General features: G+C 42.6%; 1 protein-coding gene across 1 annotated transcript in view; it reads left to right on the plus strand.

Annotated features, from left to right (window-relative positions):
- Nucleotides 1–23,671, plus strand: part of ppp1r13bb (protein phosphatase 1, regulatory subunit 13Bb) — an 85,002-nt gene that overhangs the window by 40,962 nt on the left and 20,369 nt on the right. The window contains exons 6-7 of the mRNA XM_045211260.1: nt 11,934–12,035; nt 23,224–23,398. Of these exons, the coding sequence (XP_045067195.1) occupies nt 11,934–12,035; nt 23,224–23,398 (277 nt within the window). The remainder of the gene's footprint in view (nt 1–11,933; nt 12,036–23,223; nt 23,399–23,671) is intronic.

Here is a 23,671-nt window from a genome sequence, read left to right on the forward strand (position 1 = left end):
CACCACATTGCCTTATCTGGTCCCTTTGGCATACTTTCTCCTACTATTCATGATCCAGATGTGTGTGCGCATGCATGTGGATGTTCAGTGGATGTGCGAGCATGTCAAAGTGTGTGTGAATACCACAGGGAGCAGTGTTACGTTTTTGCAAGGGGCAGGTGGACTGTCGGCTAGGGAGCTGATTAGCCAGACGCGGCTAACGCTAGCTAGCCGGTAGAGCGTGTCTCCTTCTCGACAGGTGGATGTCCCCTGAGTTGTATTAATTAGTGTAAACCGTGGCAAAATGTTTTACAACAAGTGTTTCTTCAGGTAGTTCAGTTAGGTCCCTCCCCTGTTTCAGCCCATTTGCTTCCGTTTGATTCCTAGTGAATACAACCCTAGAGGGTGCTGCCAGAACACAATCCACCAGTCTGACTCTCGCTCAAGCTACATGTTTCCTGTAGACCTAGTACAGATCTAGGATCAGTAAACCCCGCCCTACCCCCTCAATGTTGCGTGTGTGTGTGAATATCCACACACACATTGTACAGAATAATATTCTCCTACATTAGGCAGAGCATGTGGTGTCCTGTCCACAAATACTTCTAAAGCCTTTATGTTTGGGCCATATAATCGGATGACATCCCATTGTTGGGCAACTTTTCAGATCCCCATGCACTTAGTAAACCCCATCCATCTCGCCCTCCTATCCCACCACCCCACTACACCCCACTGACAACCCCAAACAAACATTACCCCTGATCCATAGCATATTGCTCACCAACCTGTGTGTATTAACCTCGAGAACAGCTCAAATAAGCAAAGAGAAACGACAGTAATAATAATAATAATAATAATAAAATGCCATTTAGCAGACGCTTTTACCCAAAGCGACTTACAGTCATGTGTGCATACATTTTTACGTATGGGTGGTCCCGGGGATCGAACCCACTACCCTGGCGTTACAAGTGCCATGCTCTACCAATTGAGCTACAGAGGACCACCATGTACATCATGTACATCATTACTTGAAGACAGAGGTTTCACAGAGTTCAAGTAACAGACACATCTCAACATCAACTGTTCAGAGGAGACTGTGTGAATCAGGCCTTCATGGTAGAATTGCTGCAAAGAAACCACTACTGAAGGACACCAATAAGAAGAAGAGACTTGCTTGGGCCAAGAAACACGAGCAATGGACATTAGACCGGTGGAAATTTGTCCTTTGGTCTGGAGTCCAAATTGGAGATTTCTGGTTCCATCCGCCGAGTCTTTGTGAAACGCGGTGTGGGTGAACGGATGATCTCCGCATGTGTATTTCCCACCGTAAAGCATGATTCCATATGTGTTATTTAATAGTTTTGATGTCTAGACTATTATTCTACAACGTGGAAAATAGTAACAATAAAGAAAAACCCTTGAATGAGTAGGTGTTCTAAAACTTTTGACCGGTAGTGTATAAGGAAGCGCAGTACTCTCCTGTGTAGTTTGGAGGATTAGGGAAGTATGATGACATAACGGTCCTAAGAGGATCAGTGTTGTGGTTATCCGCTGGGCTCTGGTCGAGCAAGGGGCTTTTCTCCGCTCAGCCCACATGTGGGACGCTCTCCGAAAAAGTGTAACACAAACATGCACACACACACTTACTCCCTCTCTCACAAACACACATGCAAGCGCACACTTTCTTGCACTCATGACACTCACACATGCACACCTACACACAAGCAGTTAAACCACACACACACACACACACACACACACACACACACACACAGGGGGGGCTAGGCCCGGGGAGAGCGGAGCTCTATAATCCCCAGGGGACACATGCCTTTTAGAGAATGAGAGGGTAAGACATGGCTTTCCCCCTCTCTCCTCTCCCATCTACACTCATGGTGGTCTCCTCTTTCTCTCAGCCCCCCTCCCTCCCCCTCCTCTTGCTCTCTATTCCTTTCTCTCCCTTTCACCCCGACTTTCTCTCTCACTCTTCTTTCGGCAGTCTGTGTGTGTGTGTGTTTCTTTTTCCCGTGGGCCTCATCAGTAAGACTCTGTCGCCCAGATGCACTGGAGCGTGCCAGTGGCTTTCTGTGTGTGTGGGGCACTTCTTGCCTGAGTAGTCAGTCCCCTCTCCCTCTACTATCATCCACTCCATCCCTCCTCTCTGTGAGGCAGAGCCCACACATACACGCACCCGGGATTCACTCACTGCAGCTGGGGAAACACTTGGGAGGTAAGGCAAGCTCAACCCTCCATCTGAACCACACAACCAACTCGAGCTGTGTGCATTTGTAGTATATTTACAGACACTATAGCTGCTCTGCAGAAAGAAAAGCTGCTGATAGTCTAGTAATAGTTTGTAGATGGACTGCAGACACTTTCTGGTTGAAAATCAACAGACTTGCAGTTGACATGTTACGGACTTTGTAGAGCATCTACAGATGGACTATCCAAATAAAGTGTTACCATGTGTACCTTTCAACATTGAAGAATCGCCAGATATCTCAACGAGAGAGCTTTTCTACCTGTCTCTCAAAGCAAAAGCGAGTCTGCACTCAAAAAAGAGATTAAAAGTATAATATGCTGATTGATCATGATATGATTTATTCAATAATATTGATGCAATATGAGAACAAACATAGTCGGTAGAAGTGGCACTTTGATGACAAGGAAATTGTCAAAAGTTTGAATAGCACAAGCATGTAGTTTGGGCTTTCTGTGTCAAACTGTTGTGTGGATCTTGGTCGCTCCGCTCTGGGAAACCTGGTGCTGAATTCCAAATGTGGATAGGGAATCAGAGATGTGTGTGTGTGTGTGTGTGACAGAGACAGGGACTGTTGGCAGCTGGCTGGCATATCCCAAAACATCAAACCCCATCTCTTTTCCATGTTCTTTCCCGCCTCGCTAATTCGTTATTAGTCCTTGATTTCAGCGCTTCCCTGCTCCCCTGCCCTGCCCCACTCTCTTCAGGTAACCGTCCCCCTATCTGGGACGGTCAGCACAATGGATACGTCCCAATAATATCTATTTTCTCCTGAAATGTGTACTCATTCACTACTTCCCACAAATCTAAAATAATTGGATTGGTGGCAGTGTGGGCTAGAGGGAGTTTCCACCATATTTCTTATACCAATCATTTCCTCTCAAATCAGTGAACAAGTGCAAACTTTGGGAGGAAGGAGGGATAATTGGGATGTAGCCAGTGTGTTAAGTCTGCTTGGGATTAGAAATGGGCAATTCCACAGTAATGGCATAACGCGGAGACTCCGATTTTTTACTTTAAAATGTATCACAAACAAAAAATATTGATTTAGAAGTTTAACAAGCCATACAACTCTATGCAGAATGTGGACCAATTTACACAGTAAATGCATAACAAAAACTAATTTACTGGAAAGATTGTGCAGATGCAAAGTTTGGTAACAGAATATTGGTGAAATCTCCCTCAGTTTAATTCTGTTACCAAACTTTATATCTGCACAGTACTTCCTGAAAATGTGTTTTTGTAAATTGTCTGTGGAAATTGTTGAAAGTAGTCCTTGTGCATATGGTTTGTTAAACTAAACTTTGAAATCAATGGTTTTTGTTTGTTATACATTTTAAAGTGAGAAATCTGAGTCTCAGCATAATTCTGTTACCATAGGATTACCCAAATGTAGCTTTCTCTAGTCTGGCTTTTTCAGAAGGATTTCCAGTGGGTGGACCCTCCATTTTAATCTAAAAAGGCAATCGTCAACCGTCCAGTGACTTTGTGGTCTCTGAGCCGTTCCCAATTTTTTGCTGGTTAATCTCAGTGCGTTAACGGGACACTCACACGCACACACATTTTGTAATGTGTAACCTTTAAGTTACATGTACAGTGGGGAGAACAAGTATTTGATACACTGCCGATTTTGCAGGTTTTCCTACTTACAAAGCATGTAGAGGTCTGTAATTTTTTTCATAGGTACACTTCAACTGTGAGAGACGGAATCTAAAACAAAAATCCAGAAAATCACATTGTATGATTTTTAAGTAATAATTTGCATTTTATTGCATGACATAAGTATTTTTATCACCTACCAACCAGTAAGAATTCCGGCTCTCACAGACCTGTTAGTTTTTCTTTAAGAAGCCCTCCTGTTCTCCACTCATTACCTGTATTAACTGCACCTGTTTGAACTCGTTACCTGTAGAAAAGACACCTGTCCACACACTCAATCAAACAGACTCTAACCTCTCCACAATGGCCAAGACCAGAGAGCTGTGTAAGGACATCAGGGATAAAATTGTAGATCTGCACAAGGCTGGGATGGGCTACAGGCCAATAGGCAAGCAGCTTGGTGAGAAAAATCCAGAAAATCACATTGTATGATTTTTAAGTAATTAATTTGCAGTTTATTGCATGACATAAGTATTTGATACATCAGAAAAGCAGAACTTAATATTTGGTACAGAAACCTTTGTTTGCAATTACAGAGATCATACGTTTCCTGTAGGTCTTGACCAGGTTTGCACACACTGCAGCAGGGATTTTGGCCCACTCCTCCATACAGACCTTCTCCAGATCCTTCAGGTTTCGGGGCTGTTGCTGGGAAATACAGACTTTCAGCTCCCTCCAAAGATTTTCTATTGGGTTCAGGTCTGGAGACTGGCTAGGCCACTCCAGGACCTTGAGATGCTTCTTACGGAGCCACTCCTTAGTTGCCCTGGCTGTGTGTTTCGGGTCGTTGTCATACTGGAAGACCCAGCCATGACCCATCTTCAATGCTCTTACTGAGGGAAGGAGGTTGTTGGCCAAGATCTCGCGATACATGGCCCCATCCATCCTCCCCTCAATACGGTGCAGTCGTCCTGTCCCCTTTGCAGAAAAGCATCCCCAAAGAATGATGTTTCCACCTCCATGCTTCACGGTTGGGATGGTGTTCTTGGGGTTGTACTCATCCTTCTTCTTCCTCCAAACACGGCGAGTGGAGTTTAGACCAAAAAGCTCTATTTTTGTCTCATCAGACCACATGACCTTCTCCCATTCCTCCTCTGGATCATCCAGATGGTCATTGGCAAACTTCAGACGGGCCTGGACAAGCGCTGGCTTGAGCAGGGGGACCTTGCGTGCGCTGCAGGATTTTAATCCATGACGGCGTAGTGTGTTACTAATGGTTTTATTTGAGACTGTGGTCCCAGCTCTCTTCAGGTCATTGACCAGGTCCTGCCGTGTAGTTCTGGGCTGATCCCTCACCTTCCTCATGATCATTGATGCCCCACGAGGTGAGATCTTGCATGGAGCCCCAGACGGAGGTTGATTGACCGTCATCTTGAACTTGTTCCATTTTCTAATAATTGCGCCAACAGTTGTTGCCTTCTCACCAAGCTGCTTGCCTATTGTCCTGTAGCCCATCCCAGCCTTGTGCACGTCTACAATTTTATCCCTGATGTCCTTACACAGCTCCCTGGTCTTGGCCATTGTGGAGAGGTTGGAGTCTGTTTGATTAAGTGTGTGGACAGGTGTCTTTTATACAGGTAACGAGTTCAAACAGGTGCAGTTAATACAGGTAATGAGTGGAGAACAGGAGGGCTTCTTAAAGAAAAACTAACAGGTCTGTGAGAGCCGGATTTCTTACTGGTTGGTAGGTGATCAAATACTTACAGTGAGGGAAAAAAATATTTGATCCCCTGCTGATTTTGTACGTTTGCCCACTTACAAAGAAATGATCAGTCTATAATATTAATGGTAGGTTCATTTGAACAGTGAGAGACAGAATAGCAACAAAAAAATCCAGAAAAACGCATGTCAAAAATGTTATAAGTTGATTTGCAATTTAATGAGGGAAATAAGTATTTGACCCCTCTGCAAAACATTACTTAGTACTTGGTGGAAAAACCCTAGTTGGCAATCACAGAGTTCAGACGTTTCTTGTAGTTGGCCACCAGGTTTGCACACATCTCAGGAGGGATTTGGTCCCACTCCTCTTTGTAGATCTTCTCCAAGTCATTAAGGTTTTGAGGCTGACGTTTGGCAACTCGAACCTTCAGCTCCCTCCACAGATTTTCTATGGGATTAAGGTCTGGAGACTGGCTAGGCCACTCCAGGACCTTATTGTGCTTCTTCTTGAGCCACTCCTTTGTTGCCTTGGCCGTGTGTTTTGGGTCAATGTCATGCTGGAATACCCATCCACAACCCATTTTCAATGCCCTGGCTGAGGGAAGGAGGTTCTCACCCAAGATTTGACGGTACATGGCCCCGTCCATCGTCCCTTTGATGCGGTGAAGTTGTCCTGTCCCCTTTGCAGAAAAACACCCCCAAAGCATAATGTTTCCACCTCCATGTTTGACGGTGGGGATGGTGTTCTTGGGGTCATAGGCAGCATTCCTCCTCCTCCAAACACGGCGAGTTGAGTTGATGCCAAAGAGCTCAATTTTGGTCTCATCTGACCACAACACTTTCATCCAGTTCTCCTCTGAATCATTCAGATGTTCATTGGCAAACTTCAGACGGGCATGTATATGTGCTTTCTTGAGCAGGGGGACCTTGCGGGCGCTGCAGGATTTCAGTCCTTCACGGCGTAGTGTGTTACCAATTGTTTTCTTGGTGACTATGGTCCCAGCTGCCTTGAGATCATTGACAAGATCCTCCCGTGTAGTTCTGGGCTGATTCCTCACCGTTCTCATGATCATTGCAACTCCACGAGGTGAGATCTTGCATGGAGCCCCAGGCCGAGGGAGATTGACAGTTATTTTGTGTTTCTTCCATTTGCGAATAATCGCACCAACTGTTGTCACCTTCTCACCAAGCTGCTTGGCGATGGTCGTGTAGCCCATTCCAGCCTTGTGTAGGTCTACAATCTTGTCCCTGACATCCTTGGAGAGCTCTTTGGTCTTGGCCATGGTGGAGAGTTTGGAATCTGATTGATTGATTGCTTCTGTGGACAAGTGTCTTTTATACAGGTAACAAGCTGAGATTAGGAGCACTCCCTTTAAGAGTGTGCTCCTAATCCCAGCTCGTTACCTGTATAATAGACACCTGGGAGCCAGAAATCTTTCTGATTGAGAGGGGGTCAAATACTTATTTCCGTCATTAAAATGCAAATACATTTATAACATTTTTGACATGCGTTTTTCTGGATTTTTTTGTTGTTATTCTCTCTCACTGTACAAATAAACCTACCATTAAAATTATAGACTGATCATTTCTTTGTCAGTGGGCAAATGTACAAAATCAGCAGGGGATCAAATACTTTTTTCCCTCACTGTATGTCATGCAATAAAATGCAAATTAATTACTTAAAAATCATTCAATGTGATTTTCTGGATTTTTGTTTTATATTCCGTCTCTCACAGTTGAAGTGTACCTATGATAAAAATTACAGACCTCTACATGCTTTGTAAGTAGGAAAACCTGCAAAATCGGCAGTGTATCAAATACTTGTTCTCCCCACTGTATTTAAAAATATCTACATTGGTCAGTCCAACATTTCTATTTTTGTATTCTGTCATGGAAATAAATGTATTTCCTATTACCAAGTCTTTTACGGTTTCTATGCCTTTAGTTTTCCATGTGGACCAATTTATCAGTGAATTCTGAAAGGAGTTTAGTGAAGAGTCCTGGATTGGTTTTACCTCTTGCAATTCATAGCAACACATCAGCCAGAACTGGTACTTATTGTGATGCCTTATATGGATTGGCAAATTATTTCCCCCCATCCTATCACTTAAGAAAGGGCAGGAATTACATTTTATTTTGTAGGATCTGTCTTTTCCCATCCTGATGTTCTGCTCTTCCCCTCCCCTTAATCTGTGCAGCCAAACAGAACCCAACATTGTTCTTGGTCTCTGCAACCTTTTTTATCGTGTTGTATTTTTACACTTCAAAGTACCTGGGGCCTTATGTATTAAGAGTCTCAGAGTAGGAGCGCTAATTTAGGATCAGTTTTGCCAGCGAATAAGATTATATGGACAGAGGTCAACCTAGGTCAGCAATCCTACTCTGAAATGCTTGATACGGACCCAGATTTGGTAAGTGTCTGAAGTTTGCACACCATTCTCAGAAGACCAAAGACCAGAAGAAAGTAGACAACGACACACAGCTGTCTTGATTTCCACGTTTTCCTTCATATTTTGCTGACCTATAGTGTGCTGTTTGATGTGTGTAAGACCACCATGACATTTAGTCTCCCCTTTTCCAATACACTTTCCATAGGCCTTGGATAGGGGTGCTTTGCCATTTCAATACTGATTAAGTTTCTGAGGCTCTGCCGAAGCCAAGCAACACCATTGGAGGTAGCTATGCTCTTTCAATAAGGTTTACCCTAGTTCAGCGATGCGCTTTGAAGAGGATGCATTACTGTTTAAACACGGTTTACATCATCCTTGTGTATGAAGCTTTAGGTGTGTTTGTGTTACCCACCTATGGCCATTGGACTTCAAGGTATTTATTTACCCAACTCGGCTGGTTTAAAGTCGACAGTTTTGACTCGAGGGATGAGAAGAGGGTTTAACTTGACCTCTGAACCGATAGAGGCTCTGTTCCACCAGGACACAGTCGGAGAACAGGAATTCTTTTTTTCCCCCGAGTTCCAGCCTTCAGGAACGTGCTTAATCCAATTATCCTTGTCCGTGCCCCTCCCAGTGCCCCATTGCCATAGCAAACCTGTCGCCGCCCCACGTGATGTTGTGATAGGAACTGAGCGGTGTGTGTAAAGGGAGACTGATTCTCTTGCCTCACAGCTTTGATTCACCCGGCTGCTAAATTGAGTCAAGTCGTTTGCGGCAGTGACCCCGGTCTAGATCGGACCACGGTCCGCCTGTTGAGTATGGCTGCATTAGACTATCTACAACTAGGATCATAAACTATATTCAGCTGCGGGCAGATTTTTTTCATGAGCGGATGGTCAGGGGGCTGGAACATAATTACAAATAATTTAGTAGATTGCAAATGGACTGCAAGAAGCCCAAACAGATATAATGTTTGACTGGTACCCCGTGTATATAGCCAAGTTATCATTACTCATTGTGTATTTATTATTACGCGTTTTACTTTTCTTATTATTTCTCTATTTTAGTTATCTCTGCATTGCTGGGAAGGGCCTGTAAGTAAGCATTTCACTGTTAGTCTACACTTATTGTTTGCGAAGCATGTGACGAATACAATTTTATTTGATTTAAAACATAATAATTTCATACCTTGCTTACATTTGTATACGATCACATACACTATATATACAAAAGTATGTGGTCACCCCTTCAAATTAGTGGATTCGGCTATTTCAGCCACACCCGTTGCTGACAGGAGTATAAAATCAAGCAAACAACCATGCAATCTCCATAGACAAACATTGGCAGTAAAATGGCCTTACTGAAGTGCTCAGAGACTTTCAACGTGGCACCATAATAGGATGCCACCTTTCCAACAAGTCAGTTCGTCAAATTTCTGCCCTTCTAGAGCTAACCTGGTCAACTGTAAGTGCTGTTATTGTGAAGTGGAAATATCTAGGAGCAACAACGACTCAGCTGCGAAGTGGTAGGCCACACAAGTTCACAGAACAGGACCCCCAAGTGCTGAAGCGTGTAGCAACACTCCACTGCAGAGTTCCAAACTGCCTCTGGAAGCAATGTCAGCACAAGAACTGTTCGTTGGGAGCTTCATGAAATGGGTTTCCATGGCCGAGCAGCAACACACAAGCCTAAGATCACCATGCGCAATGCCAAGCGTCGGCTGGAATGGTGTAAAGCTCGCCACCATTGGACTTTGGAGCAGTGGAAACGCGTTCTCTGGAGTGATGAATCACGCTTCACCATCGGGCACTCCGATAGGTTTGGCGGTTGCCAGGAGAACACTACCTGTCCGAATGCATAGTGCCAACTGTAAAGTTTGGTGGAAGAGGAATAATGGTCTGGGGCTGTTTTTCATGGTTCGGGCTAGGGCCCTTAGTTCCAGTGAAGGGAAATCTTAACGCTACAGCATACAATGACATTCTAGACGATTCTGTGCTTCCAAGTTTGTGGCAACAGTTTGGGGAAGGTCCCCATGCACAAAGCGAGGTCCATACAGAAATGGTGTGTTGAGATCGGTGGCTGTGTGCTTAGGGTCGTTGTCCTGTTGGAAGGTGAACCTTCGCCACAGTCTGAGGTCCTGAGCGCTCTGGAGCAGGTTTTCATCAAGGATCTCCCTGTACTTTGCTCTGTTCATCTTTCCCTCAATCCTGACTAGTCTCACAGTCCCTGCCACTGAAAAACATCCCCACACCATGATGCTGCCACCACCATGCTTCACCGTAGGGATGGTGCCAGGTTTCCTCCAGACGTGACGCTTGGCACTCAGGCGAAAGAGTTCAATCTTTGTTTCATCAGACCAGAGAATCTTGTTTCTCATGGTCTGAGAGTCCTTTAGGTGCCTTTTGGCAAACTCCAAGCATGCTGTTGTGCCTTTTACTGAGGAGTGGCTTCCGTCTGGCCACTCTACCATAAAGGCCTGATTGGTGGAGTGCTGCAGAGATGGTTGTCCTTCTGGAAGGTTCTCCCATCTCCACAGAGGAACTCTGGAGCTCTGTCAGTGACCATCAGGTTCTTGGTCACCTCCCTGACCAAGGCCCTTCTCCCCCGATTGCTCAGTTTGGCCGGCCAGCCATCTCTAGGAAGAGTCTTGGTGGTTCCAAACTTCTTCCATTTAAGAATGAAGGAGGCCACTGTGTTCTTAGGGACCTTCAATGCTGCAGACATTTTTTGGTATCCTTCCCCAGATCTGTGCCTCGACACAAACCTTTTCTCTGAGCTCTACGGACAATTCCTTCAACCTCATGGCTTGATTTATTTCTCTGACATGCACTGTCAACTGTGGGACCTTTATATAGACAGGTGTGTGCCTTTCCAAATCATGTCCAATCAATTGAATTTACCACAGGTGGACTCCAATCAAGTTGTAGGAACATCTCAAGGATGGTCAATGGAAACAGAATGCACCTGAGCTCAATTTCGAGTTTCATAGCAAAGGGTCTGAATAATTATGTATTCTTTGTCATTATGGGGTATTGTGTGTAGTTTGAGGGGGAAAAAATAATTTAATTAATTTTAGAATAAGGCTGTAACGTAACAAAATGTGGAAAAAGGGAAGGGGTCTGAATACTTTCCGAATGCGCTGTATACCACTTACAGTAGTTCTTGCATACGTTTTCATATGGGTGGCGCCAGCGGGAATCGAACTTGCAATCCTGGAGTAGCAAGTGCCATGCTCCACTAACTGAGCCATACAGGACCACATCTATTATATAACCTGCATTGAACTGTATATATGAAATGAACGGCTATGAATAAATAAATATATATACATAAATAGAATGATTTAAATGGATATACTCGCAGGCAACAGGTGACCTCACATTTTGCAGTGTCCCAATACAAACCTCTGTGCAAAAGCTGCCCTGGGCTAATTGTTTGTAGGCTGGACTGTGTACTCACAGTACTGAAATAATGACCATCCCAGCACTGGGCCATCTCTATGCTTTCATTGTCCTCTCTGCAGGTAGTGTGTTTTTTCTATCTAGATTATGGGTCTGCTGCTGACCGCTGTAGCTCGTTTTCTTCTGGCTGTGCCAATGTGCTCTAGCTCTTCGGCTTCATCCCAAATGGTGCCCTAAAGTCCTTATAGTACACTACTTTTGACTAGAGCCCTGGGCTATAGGGGAAATGGTGCCATTTGGGATGCAGAATTCCTCTTCAGGGCTGAGGAGATAAACAAATGGATAACAACACATCAGAACATCCTTACTGACCTCTCTCTCCCTCTTTGTCTCTCTACCCACTACTCCCTTTTTCTCTCTCCCTTATCTCGCTCTCCCACCATTCCTTCTCTCTCCCTATCTCGCGCTCTACCACTCCTTCTTCTGTCTCTTTCTCCACCTATCCCTTCTTTCTATCTCCACCACTCCCTTCTCTCTCTTTCTCTCTCCCTCTGCCTATCACTATTTTTTTTCTGTGTGTGTGTGTAGGTGGGGAACCCCCGCGTGGAGCTCACGCTCTCGGAGCTGCAGGAGATGGCCACACGGCAACAGCAGCAGATCGAGGCCCAGCAACAGATGCTTGTTGCCAAGGTAACCTATTGTGTGTTTGTGTGGACATTATTTTCTTTACTGGAAGAAAAGCCTGTTAGGAGGGTCAGAGCTACTGTATGCCAGGGGTATTGAAATCCGAGCCTTGAGTTCCAGAGTGCTGCTGGTTTTCTGTTCTACCTGATAATGAATTGCACACACCTGGTGTCCCAGGTCTAAATCAGTCCTTGATTAGAGATTTGTCCACTTTGGGTGGCAAAGGTCTGATGGTATTAAATTGTTCCCCACAAGCCCCTGATCAAATTGATATGATACCCTCTCCAAAAATGTGCTTTGTATGTTTTACAATTTTTATATATCTTGTTGTATGGGAGTCTATGCAATAGAATGTTTGCAGGCTGATAAAGGAATGTTAAGACAAGTTAGAATGTTCACATGTTCATTGAAAATGATTATTAAACAACAATGGAACATTGTATTAGGTGGATCTCATCTTAAAAACCATGGGATTTGGTTACTTTCTGCGATCAAGATCTAATGATATGCCTAGACTCATCATTGAAACAACAATGTTACAAATAGTAGAACTACATAGGCTACTTGTTTTAGGGATATTGGTCATACTGGGAAATAAACAAGTTCAAGAAATTCAAATCTGCTAATTTAGTGGTTTTATAGTTGCCGCTTGTAATAGTCTGTTGCATAGCAATACTCAGCATGCTAAGATGAAAGGTGTGCTCTGTCATTTGTTGAGTTGTTCCAGCAAGTTAACACAAAGATTTAGGTAAAATACAAATTATCTCTAAAAGGAACATTGGTGATTATAATCTCTTCTGTCCCTGACCATCATGATCTTAAAAGTATTCCCTCTAAACATACAAGTTATTAAATGAAATATGTTACCTAATAATTTTGTAGCCATTAGTTCAGTGGCTGGTTGACATGAAATTATGCAATTGGTGATTATAAAAAATCCAGCCTTTTATCAGTTGGACCATTGCTGATGCCTTCGACCACCCTCAGTAGCCACTAACAATACATATTTCAGTAGGCCCTATACTACAATATACAATTTTCCATAAATAGTGTAACTAGACATCATCTATAAAGGCTGTAAACCTAAAGCTTTAATACTTCACCAGCTATGTAAGTTGATGCCCTCATCAGGCAGTTTGTTAGAATGTTATGTTGGAATGCAGTGTATATGACAGGATTCAAGACATAGATTTTATATTTAATAATATGGCATAATATTTTATATCATTATAATCACTATAAACATCTGAAAGATCCCTTTAGGAATATTAGATACATTTTTAATTGTTTGAAAATAAAATATTCCGAATGCAAATACTGACCAAAAAAAACAGTTTTTGGCACAAGAAGATTCCATATTTTGCAAACCTGGCTAAATTGGTTGTGTTATCTGTATAACTATAATTGTTTAGTAATCATTAGGCATATTCCACCTATTATTGAAAGAGTTGTGGCAATGTCAGACCAATCCAATTAAAACCAATGGAGCTGGTTGGCGGCCGTATTGGAAAATGTGTACCCTATGGCTCTAGTGCCCAAAAGCCTGTTTTAGCATGGGCAGCGCTATTGAGGACTTTCACCCTTTTGTAGTAGTCAACCAGGTGGGACTACCTATGGGTTAAGGAAGGATCACATAATTCCCTGCAGGTCATCAGGAGGGATTAGCCAATTAATTATACTTGTGAGCAAACATTCCATAACTGCAGGTGGCAGTAAATTGCCAATCTTGGCTTTATACCTGTTCAAACAACACACTCCAGGTGGCAGTATGCACCCTTTCAGTTTGTTTACTAACTCATAGAAGTACTAGAAGAAGGAAATGGACTACTTAAAAATGGAGATAGCCTCAATGGTGCTGCCTGTGAACAGACGCCATAATGGGACAGATACAACATTGGGATCTCTACATGTCTATGACCCTATGGTTAAATCAGCAATAGCTAAGCATCATTGTTGAGACTTTTTTTTAGCTTTAATAAGTAAAGTTTGGTGCACTCATTATGAAGGCATTTTGCGAAAATGGGTTACCTGTACCTCTTTGCTGGACATAATGCATTCCTAAGGGATTTCATACAGGGTGCAATGTACGGGGCAGGTTTCACATCACATTTCCTGATGTTAAAACAATTTATAGAATCATATTACATATAATTTTAATTAATAGACATCAGTGAATGCTTCTAGAACATTTTCTAAGTGTTTAATTAGGGGTATAACGGTACACATATTCGTATCGAACCGTTTGGTGCGCCGACATCGGTTCGGTCTGCACTGTGAACCCGAATGAATACCGGTACTTAAAAAAAATATATATTAATAGAAACACTAGGCCTATAGGCTATGCCTATGCTGCATTGTTTTCCTCTTGAGTAAATCATCTGAAAAAACATTTCAGGCTATTCCGTTAAAACAACTAGAGCCGCAGCCGGGAACTAGTTCTGTACAATGGCGAATGGTGAGCTCGATAAACCAGAAGGATTCTCCATCCTTTAAATCTCCAGTTTGGACAGAGTATGTCACCACTGCTCAACGAGAATAGTCTATGCAGCTGCCAACACCTCAAACATGTTGACACATTTACGCCGACATCACCCCAGTATTCCTACCAACGGAGCCAGACGGAAACACGAAAAAACAATAACACGACTTCGTCTCCCCTCTCCATTCAAGCAGCAGCCCTTCGCAGCGGATTCTGACTGGACCAAAGAAATTACAAGAGCGATAGGTATGTCTATATCCGCAGATATGTGCCCATTCTCGGTGGTTGAGAAGAATAGGGGGTTTCAAAACCTTGTGAGGGTGCTCAAGCCATGTTACGAACTTCGCCCTCTCGCACTCATTTAAGCAAACAGGTAGTACATGCTCTATATGCAAGCTAAAGCCGAAGTTGTCAATGAATTGGAAAATGCACCCTGTGTACCTCTTACTACAGATAGATGGACCTCCCAGGGCTACAGAGAGCTACTTAACAGTGACAGAAGCACCGTGCTACAGACACGCCCCGTTTATGAGAGTCACACAAGTGCGCATATTTTTCTCTTTGTAAAAAAATCTATCAATCAAATGTATTTATAAAGCCCTTTTTACATCAGCAGATGTCACAAAGTGCTATACAGAAACCCAGCCTAAAACCCCAAACAGCAAGCAATGCAGATGCAGAAGCACAGTGGCTAGGAAAAACTCCCTAGAAAGGCAGGAACCTAGGAAGAAACCTAGAGAGGAACCAGGCTCTGAGGGGTGGGCCAGTCCTCTTCTGGCTGTGTCGGGTGGAGATTATTTAAGGCCAGATTGTTCTTCAAGATGTTCAAATGTTCATAGATGACCAGCAGGGCCAAATAATAATCACAGTGGTTGTAGAGGGTGCAACAGGTCAGTACCTCAGGAGTAAAGGTCAGTTGGCTTTTCATAGCCGAGCATTCAGAGGTTGAGACTGCAGGTGCGGTAGAGAGAGTCTCAAACAGCAGGTCTGGGACAAGGTAGCACGTCCGGTGAACAGGTCAGGGTTCCATAGCCGCAGGCAGAACAGCTGAAACTGGAGCAGCAGCACGACCAGGTGGACTGGGGACAGCCAGAAGTCATCAGGCCAGGTAGTCGTGAGGCATGGTCCTAGGGCTCAGGTCCTCCGGGAGGGGAGGGAGAGAGAGAGATTAAGAGGGAGCATAGTTAAATTCACACAGGACACCAGATAAGACAGGAGAATTACACCAGATATAACAGACTGACCTCTATGTGAATACATTATAGCATAGGCCTATATAATGTCTGAGCCATGTTTACATATTGATTTCACATGCATATTGCACTTTATTTTAGTGTTATAATAATTTGGTGGGTGTTCATTTGTCCTCTTTCACACATGTACAAGTGTGTATTAATACGTGTGTGAATTGAAAATGTGTTTTTTGCATATCCCACTTTCCCTGAGACACCCTTGGAGAGTGGGGTCACGGCCAGGGTCTGCCATTTATTAACGGCAACCATAGAAAAATTAGGGTTAAGTGCCTTGCTAAAGGGCACATCAACCAATTTTTTCTTGATTTTTTTTCTCCACCTTGTCAGTTTAGGGATTTGAACTAGCAACCTTTCGGTTACTGGCCTAATGCTCTAACCGCTAGTCTACATGCCGTCCCTGTTGAGTAATCGTGTGTTTTCGTTTAAGAAAATAAAGTGTTGGTATTCCTGATTGTGCACTCATCAGGTATTATACACTACATTATCAAAATTATGATAACATCGAACATCTCATTCCATTGAGGTCAGGGCACTGTGTAGGTCAGTCAAGTTCTTCCACACTGATCTCGAATACCATTTCTGTATGGCCCTCGCTTTGTGCACGGGGGCATTGCAATGCTGAAACAGGAAAGGGCCTTCCCCAAACTGGTGTCACAAAGTTGGAAGCACAGTATCGTCTAGAATGTCATTGTATGCTGTAGCGTTACGATTTCCCTTCACTGGAACTAAGGGGCCTAGGCCGGACCATGAAAAATAGCCCCAGACCATTATTCCTCTTCCACCAAACTTTACAGTTGGTACTATGCATTGGGGCAGGTAGCGTTCTCCTGGCATCCACCAAACCCAGATTTGTCCGTCGTACTGCCAGATGGTGAAGCGTGATTCATAGATGACCGCTCAGTTTGGCCGGGCGGCCAGCTCTAGGAAGAGTCTTTGTGGTTCCAAACTTCTTCTATTTAAGAATGATGGAGGCCACTGTGTTCTTGGACCTTCAATGCTGCAGAAATGTTATGGTACCCTTCCCCAGATCTGTGCCTCGACATAATCCTGTCTCGGAGCTCTACGGACAATTCCTTCGACCTCATGGCTGGATTTTTGCTCTGACATGCACTGTCAACTGTGGGACCTTAGGTAGACAGGTGTGTGCCTTTCCAAATCATGTCCAATCAATTGAATTTACCACAGGTGGACTCCAATCAAGTTGTAGAAACATCTCAAGGATGATCAATGGAAACAGGATGCAGCTGAGCTCAATTTCGAGTCTCATAGTAAAGGGTCTGAATAGTTATGTGTAAATAAGGATTTTTATTTTTAGTAAATTAGCAAAAATGTCTAAACCTGTTTTCGCTTTGTCATTATGGAGTATTGTGTGTAGATTGATGAAAAAAAAAGATTTAGTACATTTTAGAATAAGGCTGTAGCGTTACAAAATATCTACTGCCGTCACTCCAGTATCCCTGCACATGTAAATATGGTATTGGATCTGACTTGTTAAGTATTTCCTGTATATAGTATACTTACTTTATTGTGTATTTCATATTTCATTTTCTTATTTCTTGTGTGTTTTTTCTAGTAATAAATTGTTATTGATTATTGTATTTTTAAGTTTTGAGTTTGTAAGAAAGGCATTTCCCTTTGCATGTGACATTAAAACTTAACTTGATACAGGCGTCCTTCCTAACTCAGTTGTCGGCGAGGAAGGAAACTGCTCAGGGATTTCACCATGATGCCAATGGTGACTTTAAAAAAGTTAAACTCTAACGTCTATAATGGAAGAAAACTGAGAATGGATCAACAACACTGTAGTTACTCCAGAATACTAACCTTATTGACAGAGTGAAAAGAAGGAAGGCATGTACAGAATAAAAATATTCCAAAACATGCATTCTGTTTGCAACAAGGCACTAATGTAATACTGCAAATAATGTGGCAAAGCAATTAACTTTTTGTCCTGAATACAAAGTGTTATGTTTAGGGCAAATCTAATACAACACATTACTGAGTACCACTCTCCATATTTTCAAGCATAGTGGTGGCTGCATCATGTTATGGGTATGCTTGTATTCGTTAAGGACTGGGGAGTTTTTCAGGATAAAAAAATTAACCGAAATGGAGCTATGCACAGGCAAAATCCTAGAGAAAAACCTGTTTCAGTCTGCTTTCCACCAGACACTGGGAGATTTATTCACATTTAAGCAGGACAGTAACTAAAACACAAAACCAAATCTACACAGGAGTTGCTTACCAAGAAGACTGAATATTCCTGAGTGGCTGAGAAAGTTTTGACTTAAATCTACTTGAAAGTCTATGGCAAGACCTGAAAATGGTTGTCTAACAATGATCAACAACCAATTTGTGTGGAAAGCTCTTAGAGACTTACCCAGAAAGACTTACAGCTATAATCACTGCCAAAGGTGCTCCTACAAAGTATTGACTCAGGGATGTGAATACTTATGTAAATGAGATATTTCTGTATTTCATTTTCAATTAATTAGCAAACATTTCTAAAAACACATTTTCAATTTGTCATTATGTGGTATTGTGTGTAGATGGTAAAAACAAAATGCATTTAATAATTGTTTTATTCAGGCTGAAACACAAACAAATGTGGAATAAGTCAAGAGGTATGAATACTTTCTGAAGGCACTGTAGATCACTTTATTTCCCGGTTCTGCTTCTGTTCCTCGACATTTTTTATTATTTTTCGGTTCTGTTCCCTGAACCATGTCCAACCAATGTGTTGAGGTCCAGATTTGAATGTGACTATGCCCATTTTCCATCCATAAGAAGATGTCCGCAGTCAGAAGATGTCAGGCTTTCAGGGAAGCAAAGGATCACATGCTTTAGTTCTAGCCCAGCACTTAAACTCCTGATTCAACAAATATCAACGTCAATGGAGAATCTCTTCAGTTTTCAGGGATTACAGTGGCTTGCGAAAGTATTCACCCCCCTTGGCATTTTTCCTATTTTGTTGCCTTACAACCTGGAATTAAAATGGATTTTTGGGGGGTTTGTATAATTTGATTTACACATCATGCCTACCACTTTGAAGATGCAAAATATTTTTTCTTGAAACAAACAAGAAATAAGACAAAAAAACGGAACTTGAGCGTGCATAACTATTCACCCCCCCCAAAGTCAATACTTTATAGAGCCACCTTTTGCAGCAATTACAGCTGCAAGTCTCTTGGGGTATGTCTCTATAAGCTTGGCACATCTAGCCACTGGATTTTTGCCCATTCTTCAAGGCAAAACTGCTCCAGCTCCATCAAGTTGGATGGGTTCCGCTGGTGTACAGCAATCTTTAAGTCATACCACAGATTCAAAATTGGATTGAGGTCTGGGCTTTGACTCGGCCATTCCTAGACATTTAAATGTTTCCCCTTAAACCACTTAAATGTTGCTTTAGCAGTATGCTTAGGGTCATTGTCCTGCTGGAAGATGAACCTCCGTCCCAGTCTCAAATCTCTGGAAGACTGAAACAGGTTTCCCTCAAGAATTTCCCTGTATTTAGCGCCATCCATCATTCCTTCAATTCTGACCAGTTTCCCAGTCCCTGCCGATGGAAAAACATTGGTGTTCTCGGGGTGATGAGAGGTGTTGGGTTTGCGCCAGACATAACGTTTTCCTTGATGGCCAAAAAGCTCAATTTTAGTCTCATCTGAGAAGAGTACCTTCTTCCATATGTTTGGGGAGTCTCTTTAAGCGATGGCTTTTTTTCTGGCCACTCTTCCGAAAAGCCCAGCTTTGTGGAGTGTACGGCTTAAAGTGGTCCTATGCACAGAGACTCCAATCTCCGCTGTGGAGCTTTGCAGCTCCTTCAGGGTTATCTTTGGTCTCTTTGTTGCCTCTCTGATTAATGCCCTCCTTGCCTGGTCTGTGAGTTTTGGTGGGCGGCCCTCTCTTGGCAGGTTTGTTGTGGTGCCATATTCTTTCAATTTTTTTATAATGGATTTAATGGTGCTCTGTGGGATGTTCAAAGTTTCTGATATTTTTTTATAACCCAACCCTGATCTGTACTTCTCCACAACTTTGTCCCTGACCTGTTTGGAGAGCTCCTTGGTCTTCATGGTGCTGCTTGCTTGGTGGTGCCCCTTGCTTAGTGGTGTTGCAGACTCTGGGGCCTTTCAGAACAGGTGTATATTCTGCTAAATGGCATATTGTTGTTATTATTATTATTATTATTATTTTCATATATACTGAGATCATGTGACCGATCATGTGACACTTAGATTGCACACAGGTGGACTTTAACTAATTATGTGACTTCTGAAGGTAATTGGTTGCACCAGATCTTATTTAGGGGCTTCATAGCAAAGGGGGTGAATACATATGCACGCCAAATGTTTCCGTTATTAATTTTTTAAAATTCTTTAAAGAGTTATTTATTTCATTTCACTTTATCGATTTTGACTTTTGTGTATGTCCATTACATGAAATCCAAATAAAAATCCATTTAAATTACAGGTTGTAATGCAACAAAATATGAAAAATGCCAAGGGGGATGAATACTTTTGCAAGGCACTGTATTTCAGTGTTATTGGCAGTAGCCTATGTTTTCCTGCAAAATGTAGCACAAAACGGGAAAATGACATTCAGTGATACTTTTCAATGGCACTTTTTATGACTGTGTAAATAAAAAATGTATGCCAGTATTTAAATGTCATGACCTCGCAAATTACATGTTTAGTTAGACCTATATCTTGTGAAATATCATTGGGAAGACATATTAGAAATGTTAGTAGCAATAGTTGTTGTTCAAACTGTTCAGTCAACCGAGCCATGGGGCTGAGTAGTTGGGTGTCATAGTGATGCCACTGCAGCTCTGGTCATTTATAGCTTCTATTCACTTACACAGTCAAAGGATGCATCCTAAATGGACCCCTTTTCCCTATGTAGTGCACATTAGGACAGCAGGTAGTCTAGAGGTTAGAGCGTTGGCTATGTGACAAAACATGTATTCATTTTTTTGCATCTTTTTTAAAAGGAGTGCGCTATAGGGAATAAGGGGCCATTTGGGACACATCCAAATACTCCTGGATTCAGTAGGGCCTAGGGAGCATGCGTTCCGCCATACCATGCTGCTGGCCTCATTGTGTGTGCGCACATGATTAATGCTGTCCATCGCAGAGACTTGGTGCTGAATTCCATTATGTGGAGAGTGAGGCAGGCAGGGTTTTGTGTGCGCATTCTTGCGGTTGTCATTCTTTCTCTCATTTTATCAATTTGCATTTGTGGCCGAATCCAGCCAAATTCACCCTACCTCCACTGCAGGGCATTCGGGACATTTCTCTGTTGGTCTTGTGTGGGTCCACATGAGCTATTATCCACTAGCTATTAGGCTAGCTGTAGAGCTCGTCTCAGCAGCTTGCTAGCCAGCGTTGTGGATTAGCTTCAAGCTAATTAGCTGTATCTAGCTACATTACTAGCTAGCTTAGCCAATGCTATAACATCTGTAAAGAGTCTTTACCTTGTTAATAGATTTGGCTTTTATTAGAGGAACGCATTGACCAAGAGATAATATGTAGGCAGTCTATATTTCTATACACACCCATTAACCGCTAAGGGATCGGTGTACCGTATACGGGATGGTTGAGCTAACATGCGCTAATGTGATTAGCATGACTGTTGTAAGTAACAGCAAACTTTCCAGGACATAGACATGTCTTATATGGGCAGAAAGCTTACATTCTTGTTAATCTAACTGCACTGTCCAGTTTACAGTAGCTGTTACAGTGAAAAAATACCATTCTATTGTTTGAGGAGAGTGCACAACAACAAAAAACTTATCATGGCAACTAGTTTAATACATTCAACTCTGAAGGTAAATAATGTACTTACATTCAGTAATCTTGCTCTGATTTGTCATCCTGAGGGTCCCAGAGATAAAATGTAGCATAGTTTTGTTTGATAAAATCAATTTTTATATTCAAATGTAGGAACCGGGTTCTACAGTTTGAACCCTTGCTGTCTCTGTCTCCACACCCACCCCACCCGGACATCTAGATGTGTGAAAGTTATTGTATAAGCTAATGATCCATCATGTATGACATTCCTGGGAGTGTGTAAACTTACATTTTGTATTACCATATAATTTTTGTATGTTCTCTATAGTTATGTACTTTAAAATGTATAAATTGACCAATTCGGCACATTTGGGAGACTTAATACAGAATAGTCCAGTATTGCAATGCTTCACTGGATCAATCTGAAACTTTGCACACACACTGCTGCCACCTAGTGGCCAAAATCTGCGCCTAAACTCCAATATTATATTGTGGCCTTTCTCTTGCATTTTAAAGATGATGGAACAACAACAAAAATAGAAAATGTATGTTTTTTTGTTTGTATTATCTTTTACCAGATCTAATGTGTTATATTCTCCTACATTAATTTCACATTTCCACAAACTTCAAAGTGTTTCCTTTCAAATGGTATTAATAATATGCATATCCTTGCTTCTGTTCCTGAGCTACAGGCAGTTAGATTTGGGTATGTCATTTTTGGCGAAAATTTGAAAAAAAAGGGTCCACTCCTTAAGCGATAAAAAAAAAAAAAAAAAAAAAGTTTCCCAGGTGCTGGATCTGAAAGGGTAACGTAGAACAAAACTATAAATCCGCACACTGTTATGATGGTCCCAACGTCTTTAAGACAAGGACAATGTTTCGACTCCAAACTAGGTCGTCATCATGATTGACTGATTTTGGCCATGCAGTGAACCACCGTGTGCCAAATGGCAGAGAAGTGATTTTATTTTTAAGAAGTAGGTCTACTTGAAACCCTGCAGTCATTTGGAAACATGGGCCTGTCATCTCTTCTCTTTTGGAACTTGAATTGGAGCAACACACAGTTGGGAAACTCCGAGAGATATAAAGTCATCCCTCCTCCTTCCTCCTTCAGACCCAGTCGCTAATGAATGTCTTATATGGACATCAATTTACATCACAAATATATGAATGATGAATAGATGTGTACCTTTAGCTATTAGATGGAAGTTCATCTGTATATCAGGGTCTTGTGAGGACTGTCGTGTATGCGTGCTTTCGTGCCAGCAATGTGCGTTAAAAGTGTTCAACGTGTGTGTGTGTGTGTGTGTGTGACAGGAGGAGTGTATGTATGTGTAAGTGTAAAATGGGCTGAAACCACGAATGTCTCATGCTGTTACAGATTGCTGTGTTGTCCATGCACTCATGCAGATGCTATTCAGAACTTCAAATGTGTTACCTATGCATCTGGTTCAAGACCGTTGACCATTTCTAATCACACTCTCCTCCCTCTCCATCCCTTTCCATCTCCCCCTCTCGCTTTCTTGTTCCATGTCTCTCCTTCCCGGTCCCTCTTTCTCCTTCCCGGTCCCTCTTTCTCCTTCCTTGTCCCTCTTTCTCCTTCCCGGTCCCTCTTTCTCCTTCCCGGTCCCTCTTTCTCCTTCCCTGTCCCTCTTTCTCGATCTCTCTGTCTGTAGGAGCAGCGTCTGCGCTACCTGAAGCAGCAGGAGCGGCGGCAGCAGCAGTCGGTGTCTGAAAGCGAGAAGCTGCAGAGGCTCAAGGATCGCGTGGAGAGCCAGGAGGCCAAGCTTAAGAAGATCCGCGCCATGAGGGGCCAGGTGGACTACAGCAAAGTCATCAACGGCAACCTGTGTAAGTTTACACGCATATAAACACTCTCCCAAACTCAGCCACGTTTACGCTGTGTCCATCCACCTCTCCCCAACTCACCTCTACACTGTGTGTCCACGTGTGTGTATGTGCGTCCCATGTTATCCACAATGTGTGTACTATGGACGACAATGGAAATAAGTAATTCAACTTTTTTTTGTCATGCCCAATGATTTTATATATCAGGTTGTATTTTGATGTGGCGGTTTCCTGGACACAGTTTAAGTCTAGTCCTGGATTTAAAAGTACATTGAA

This window comes from Coregonus clupeaformis, chromosome 36 (genome assembly GCF_020615455.1).
Source record: "Coregonus clupeaformis isolate EN_2021a chromosome 36, ASM2061545v1, whole genome shotgun sequence".
In the NCBI taxonomy this organism is placed as follows: domain Eukaryota; kingdom Metazoa; phylum Chordata; class Actinopteri; order Salmoniformes; family Salmonidae; genus Coregonus; species Coregonus clupeaformis.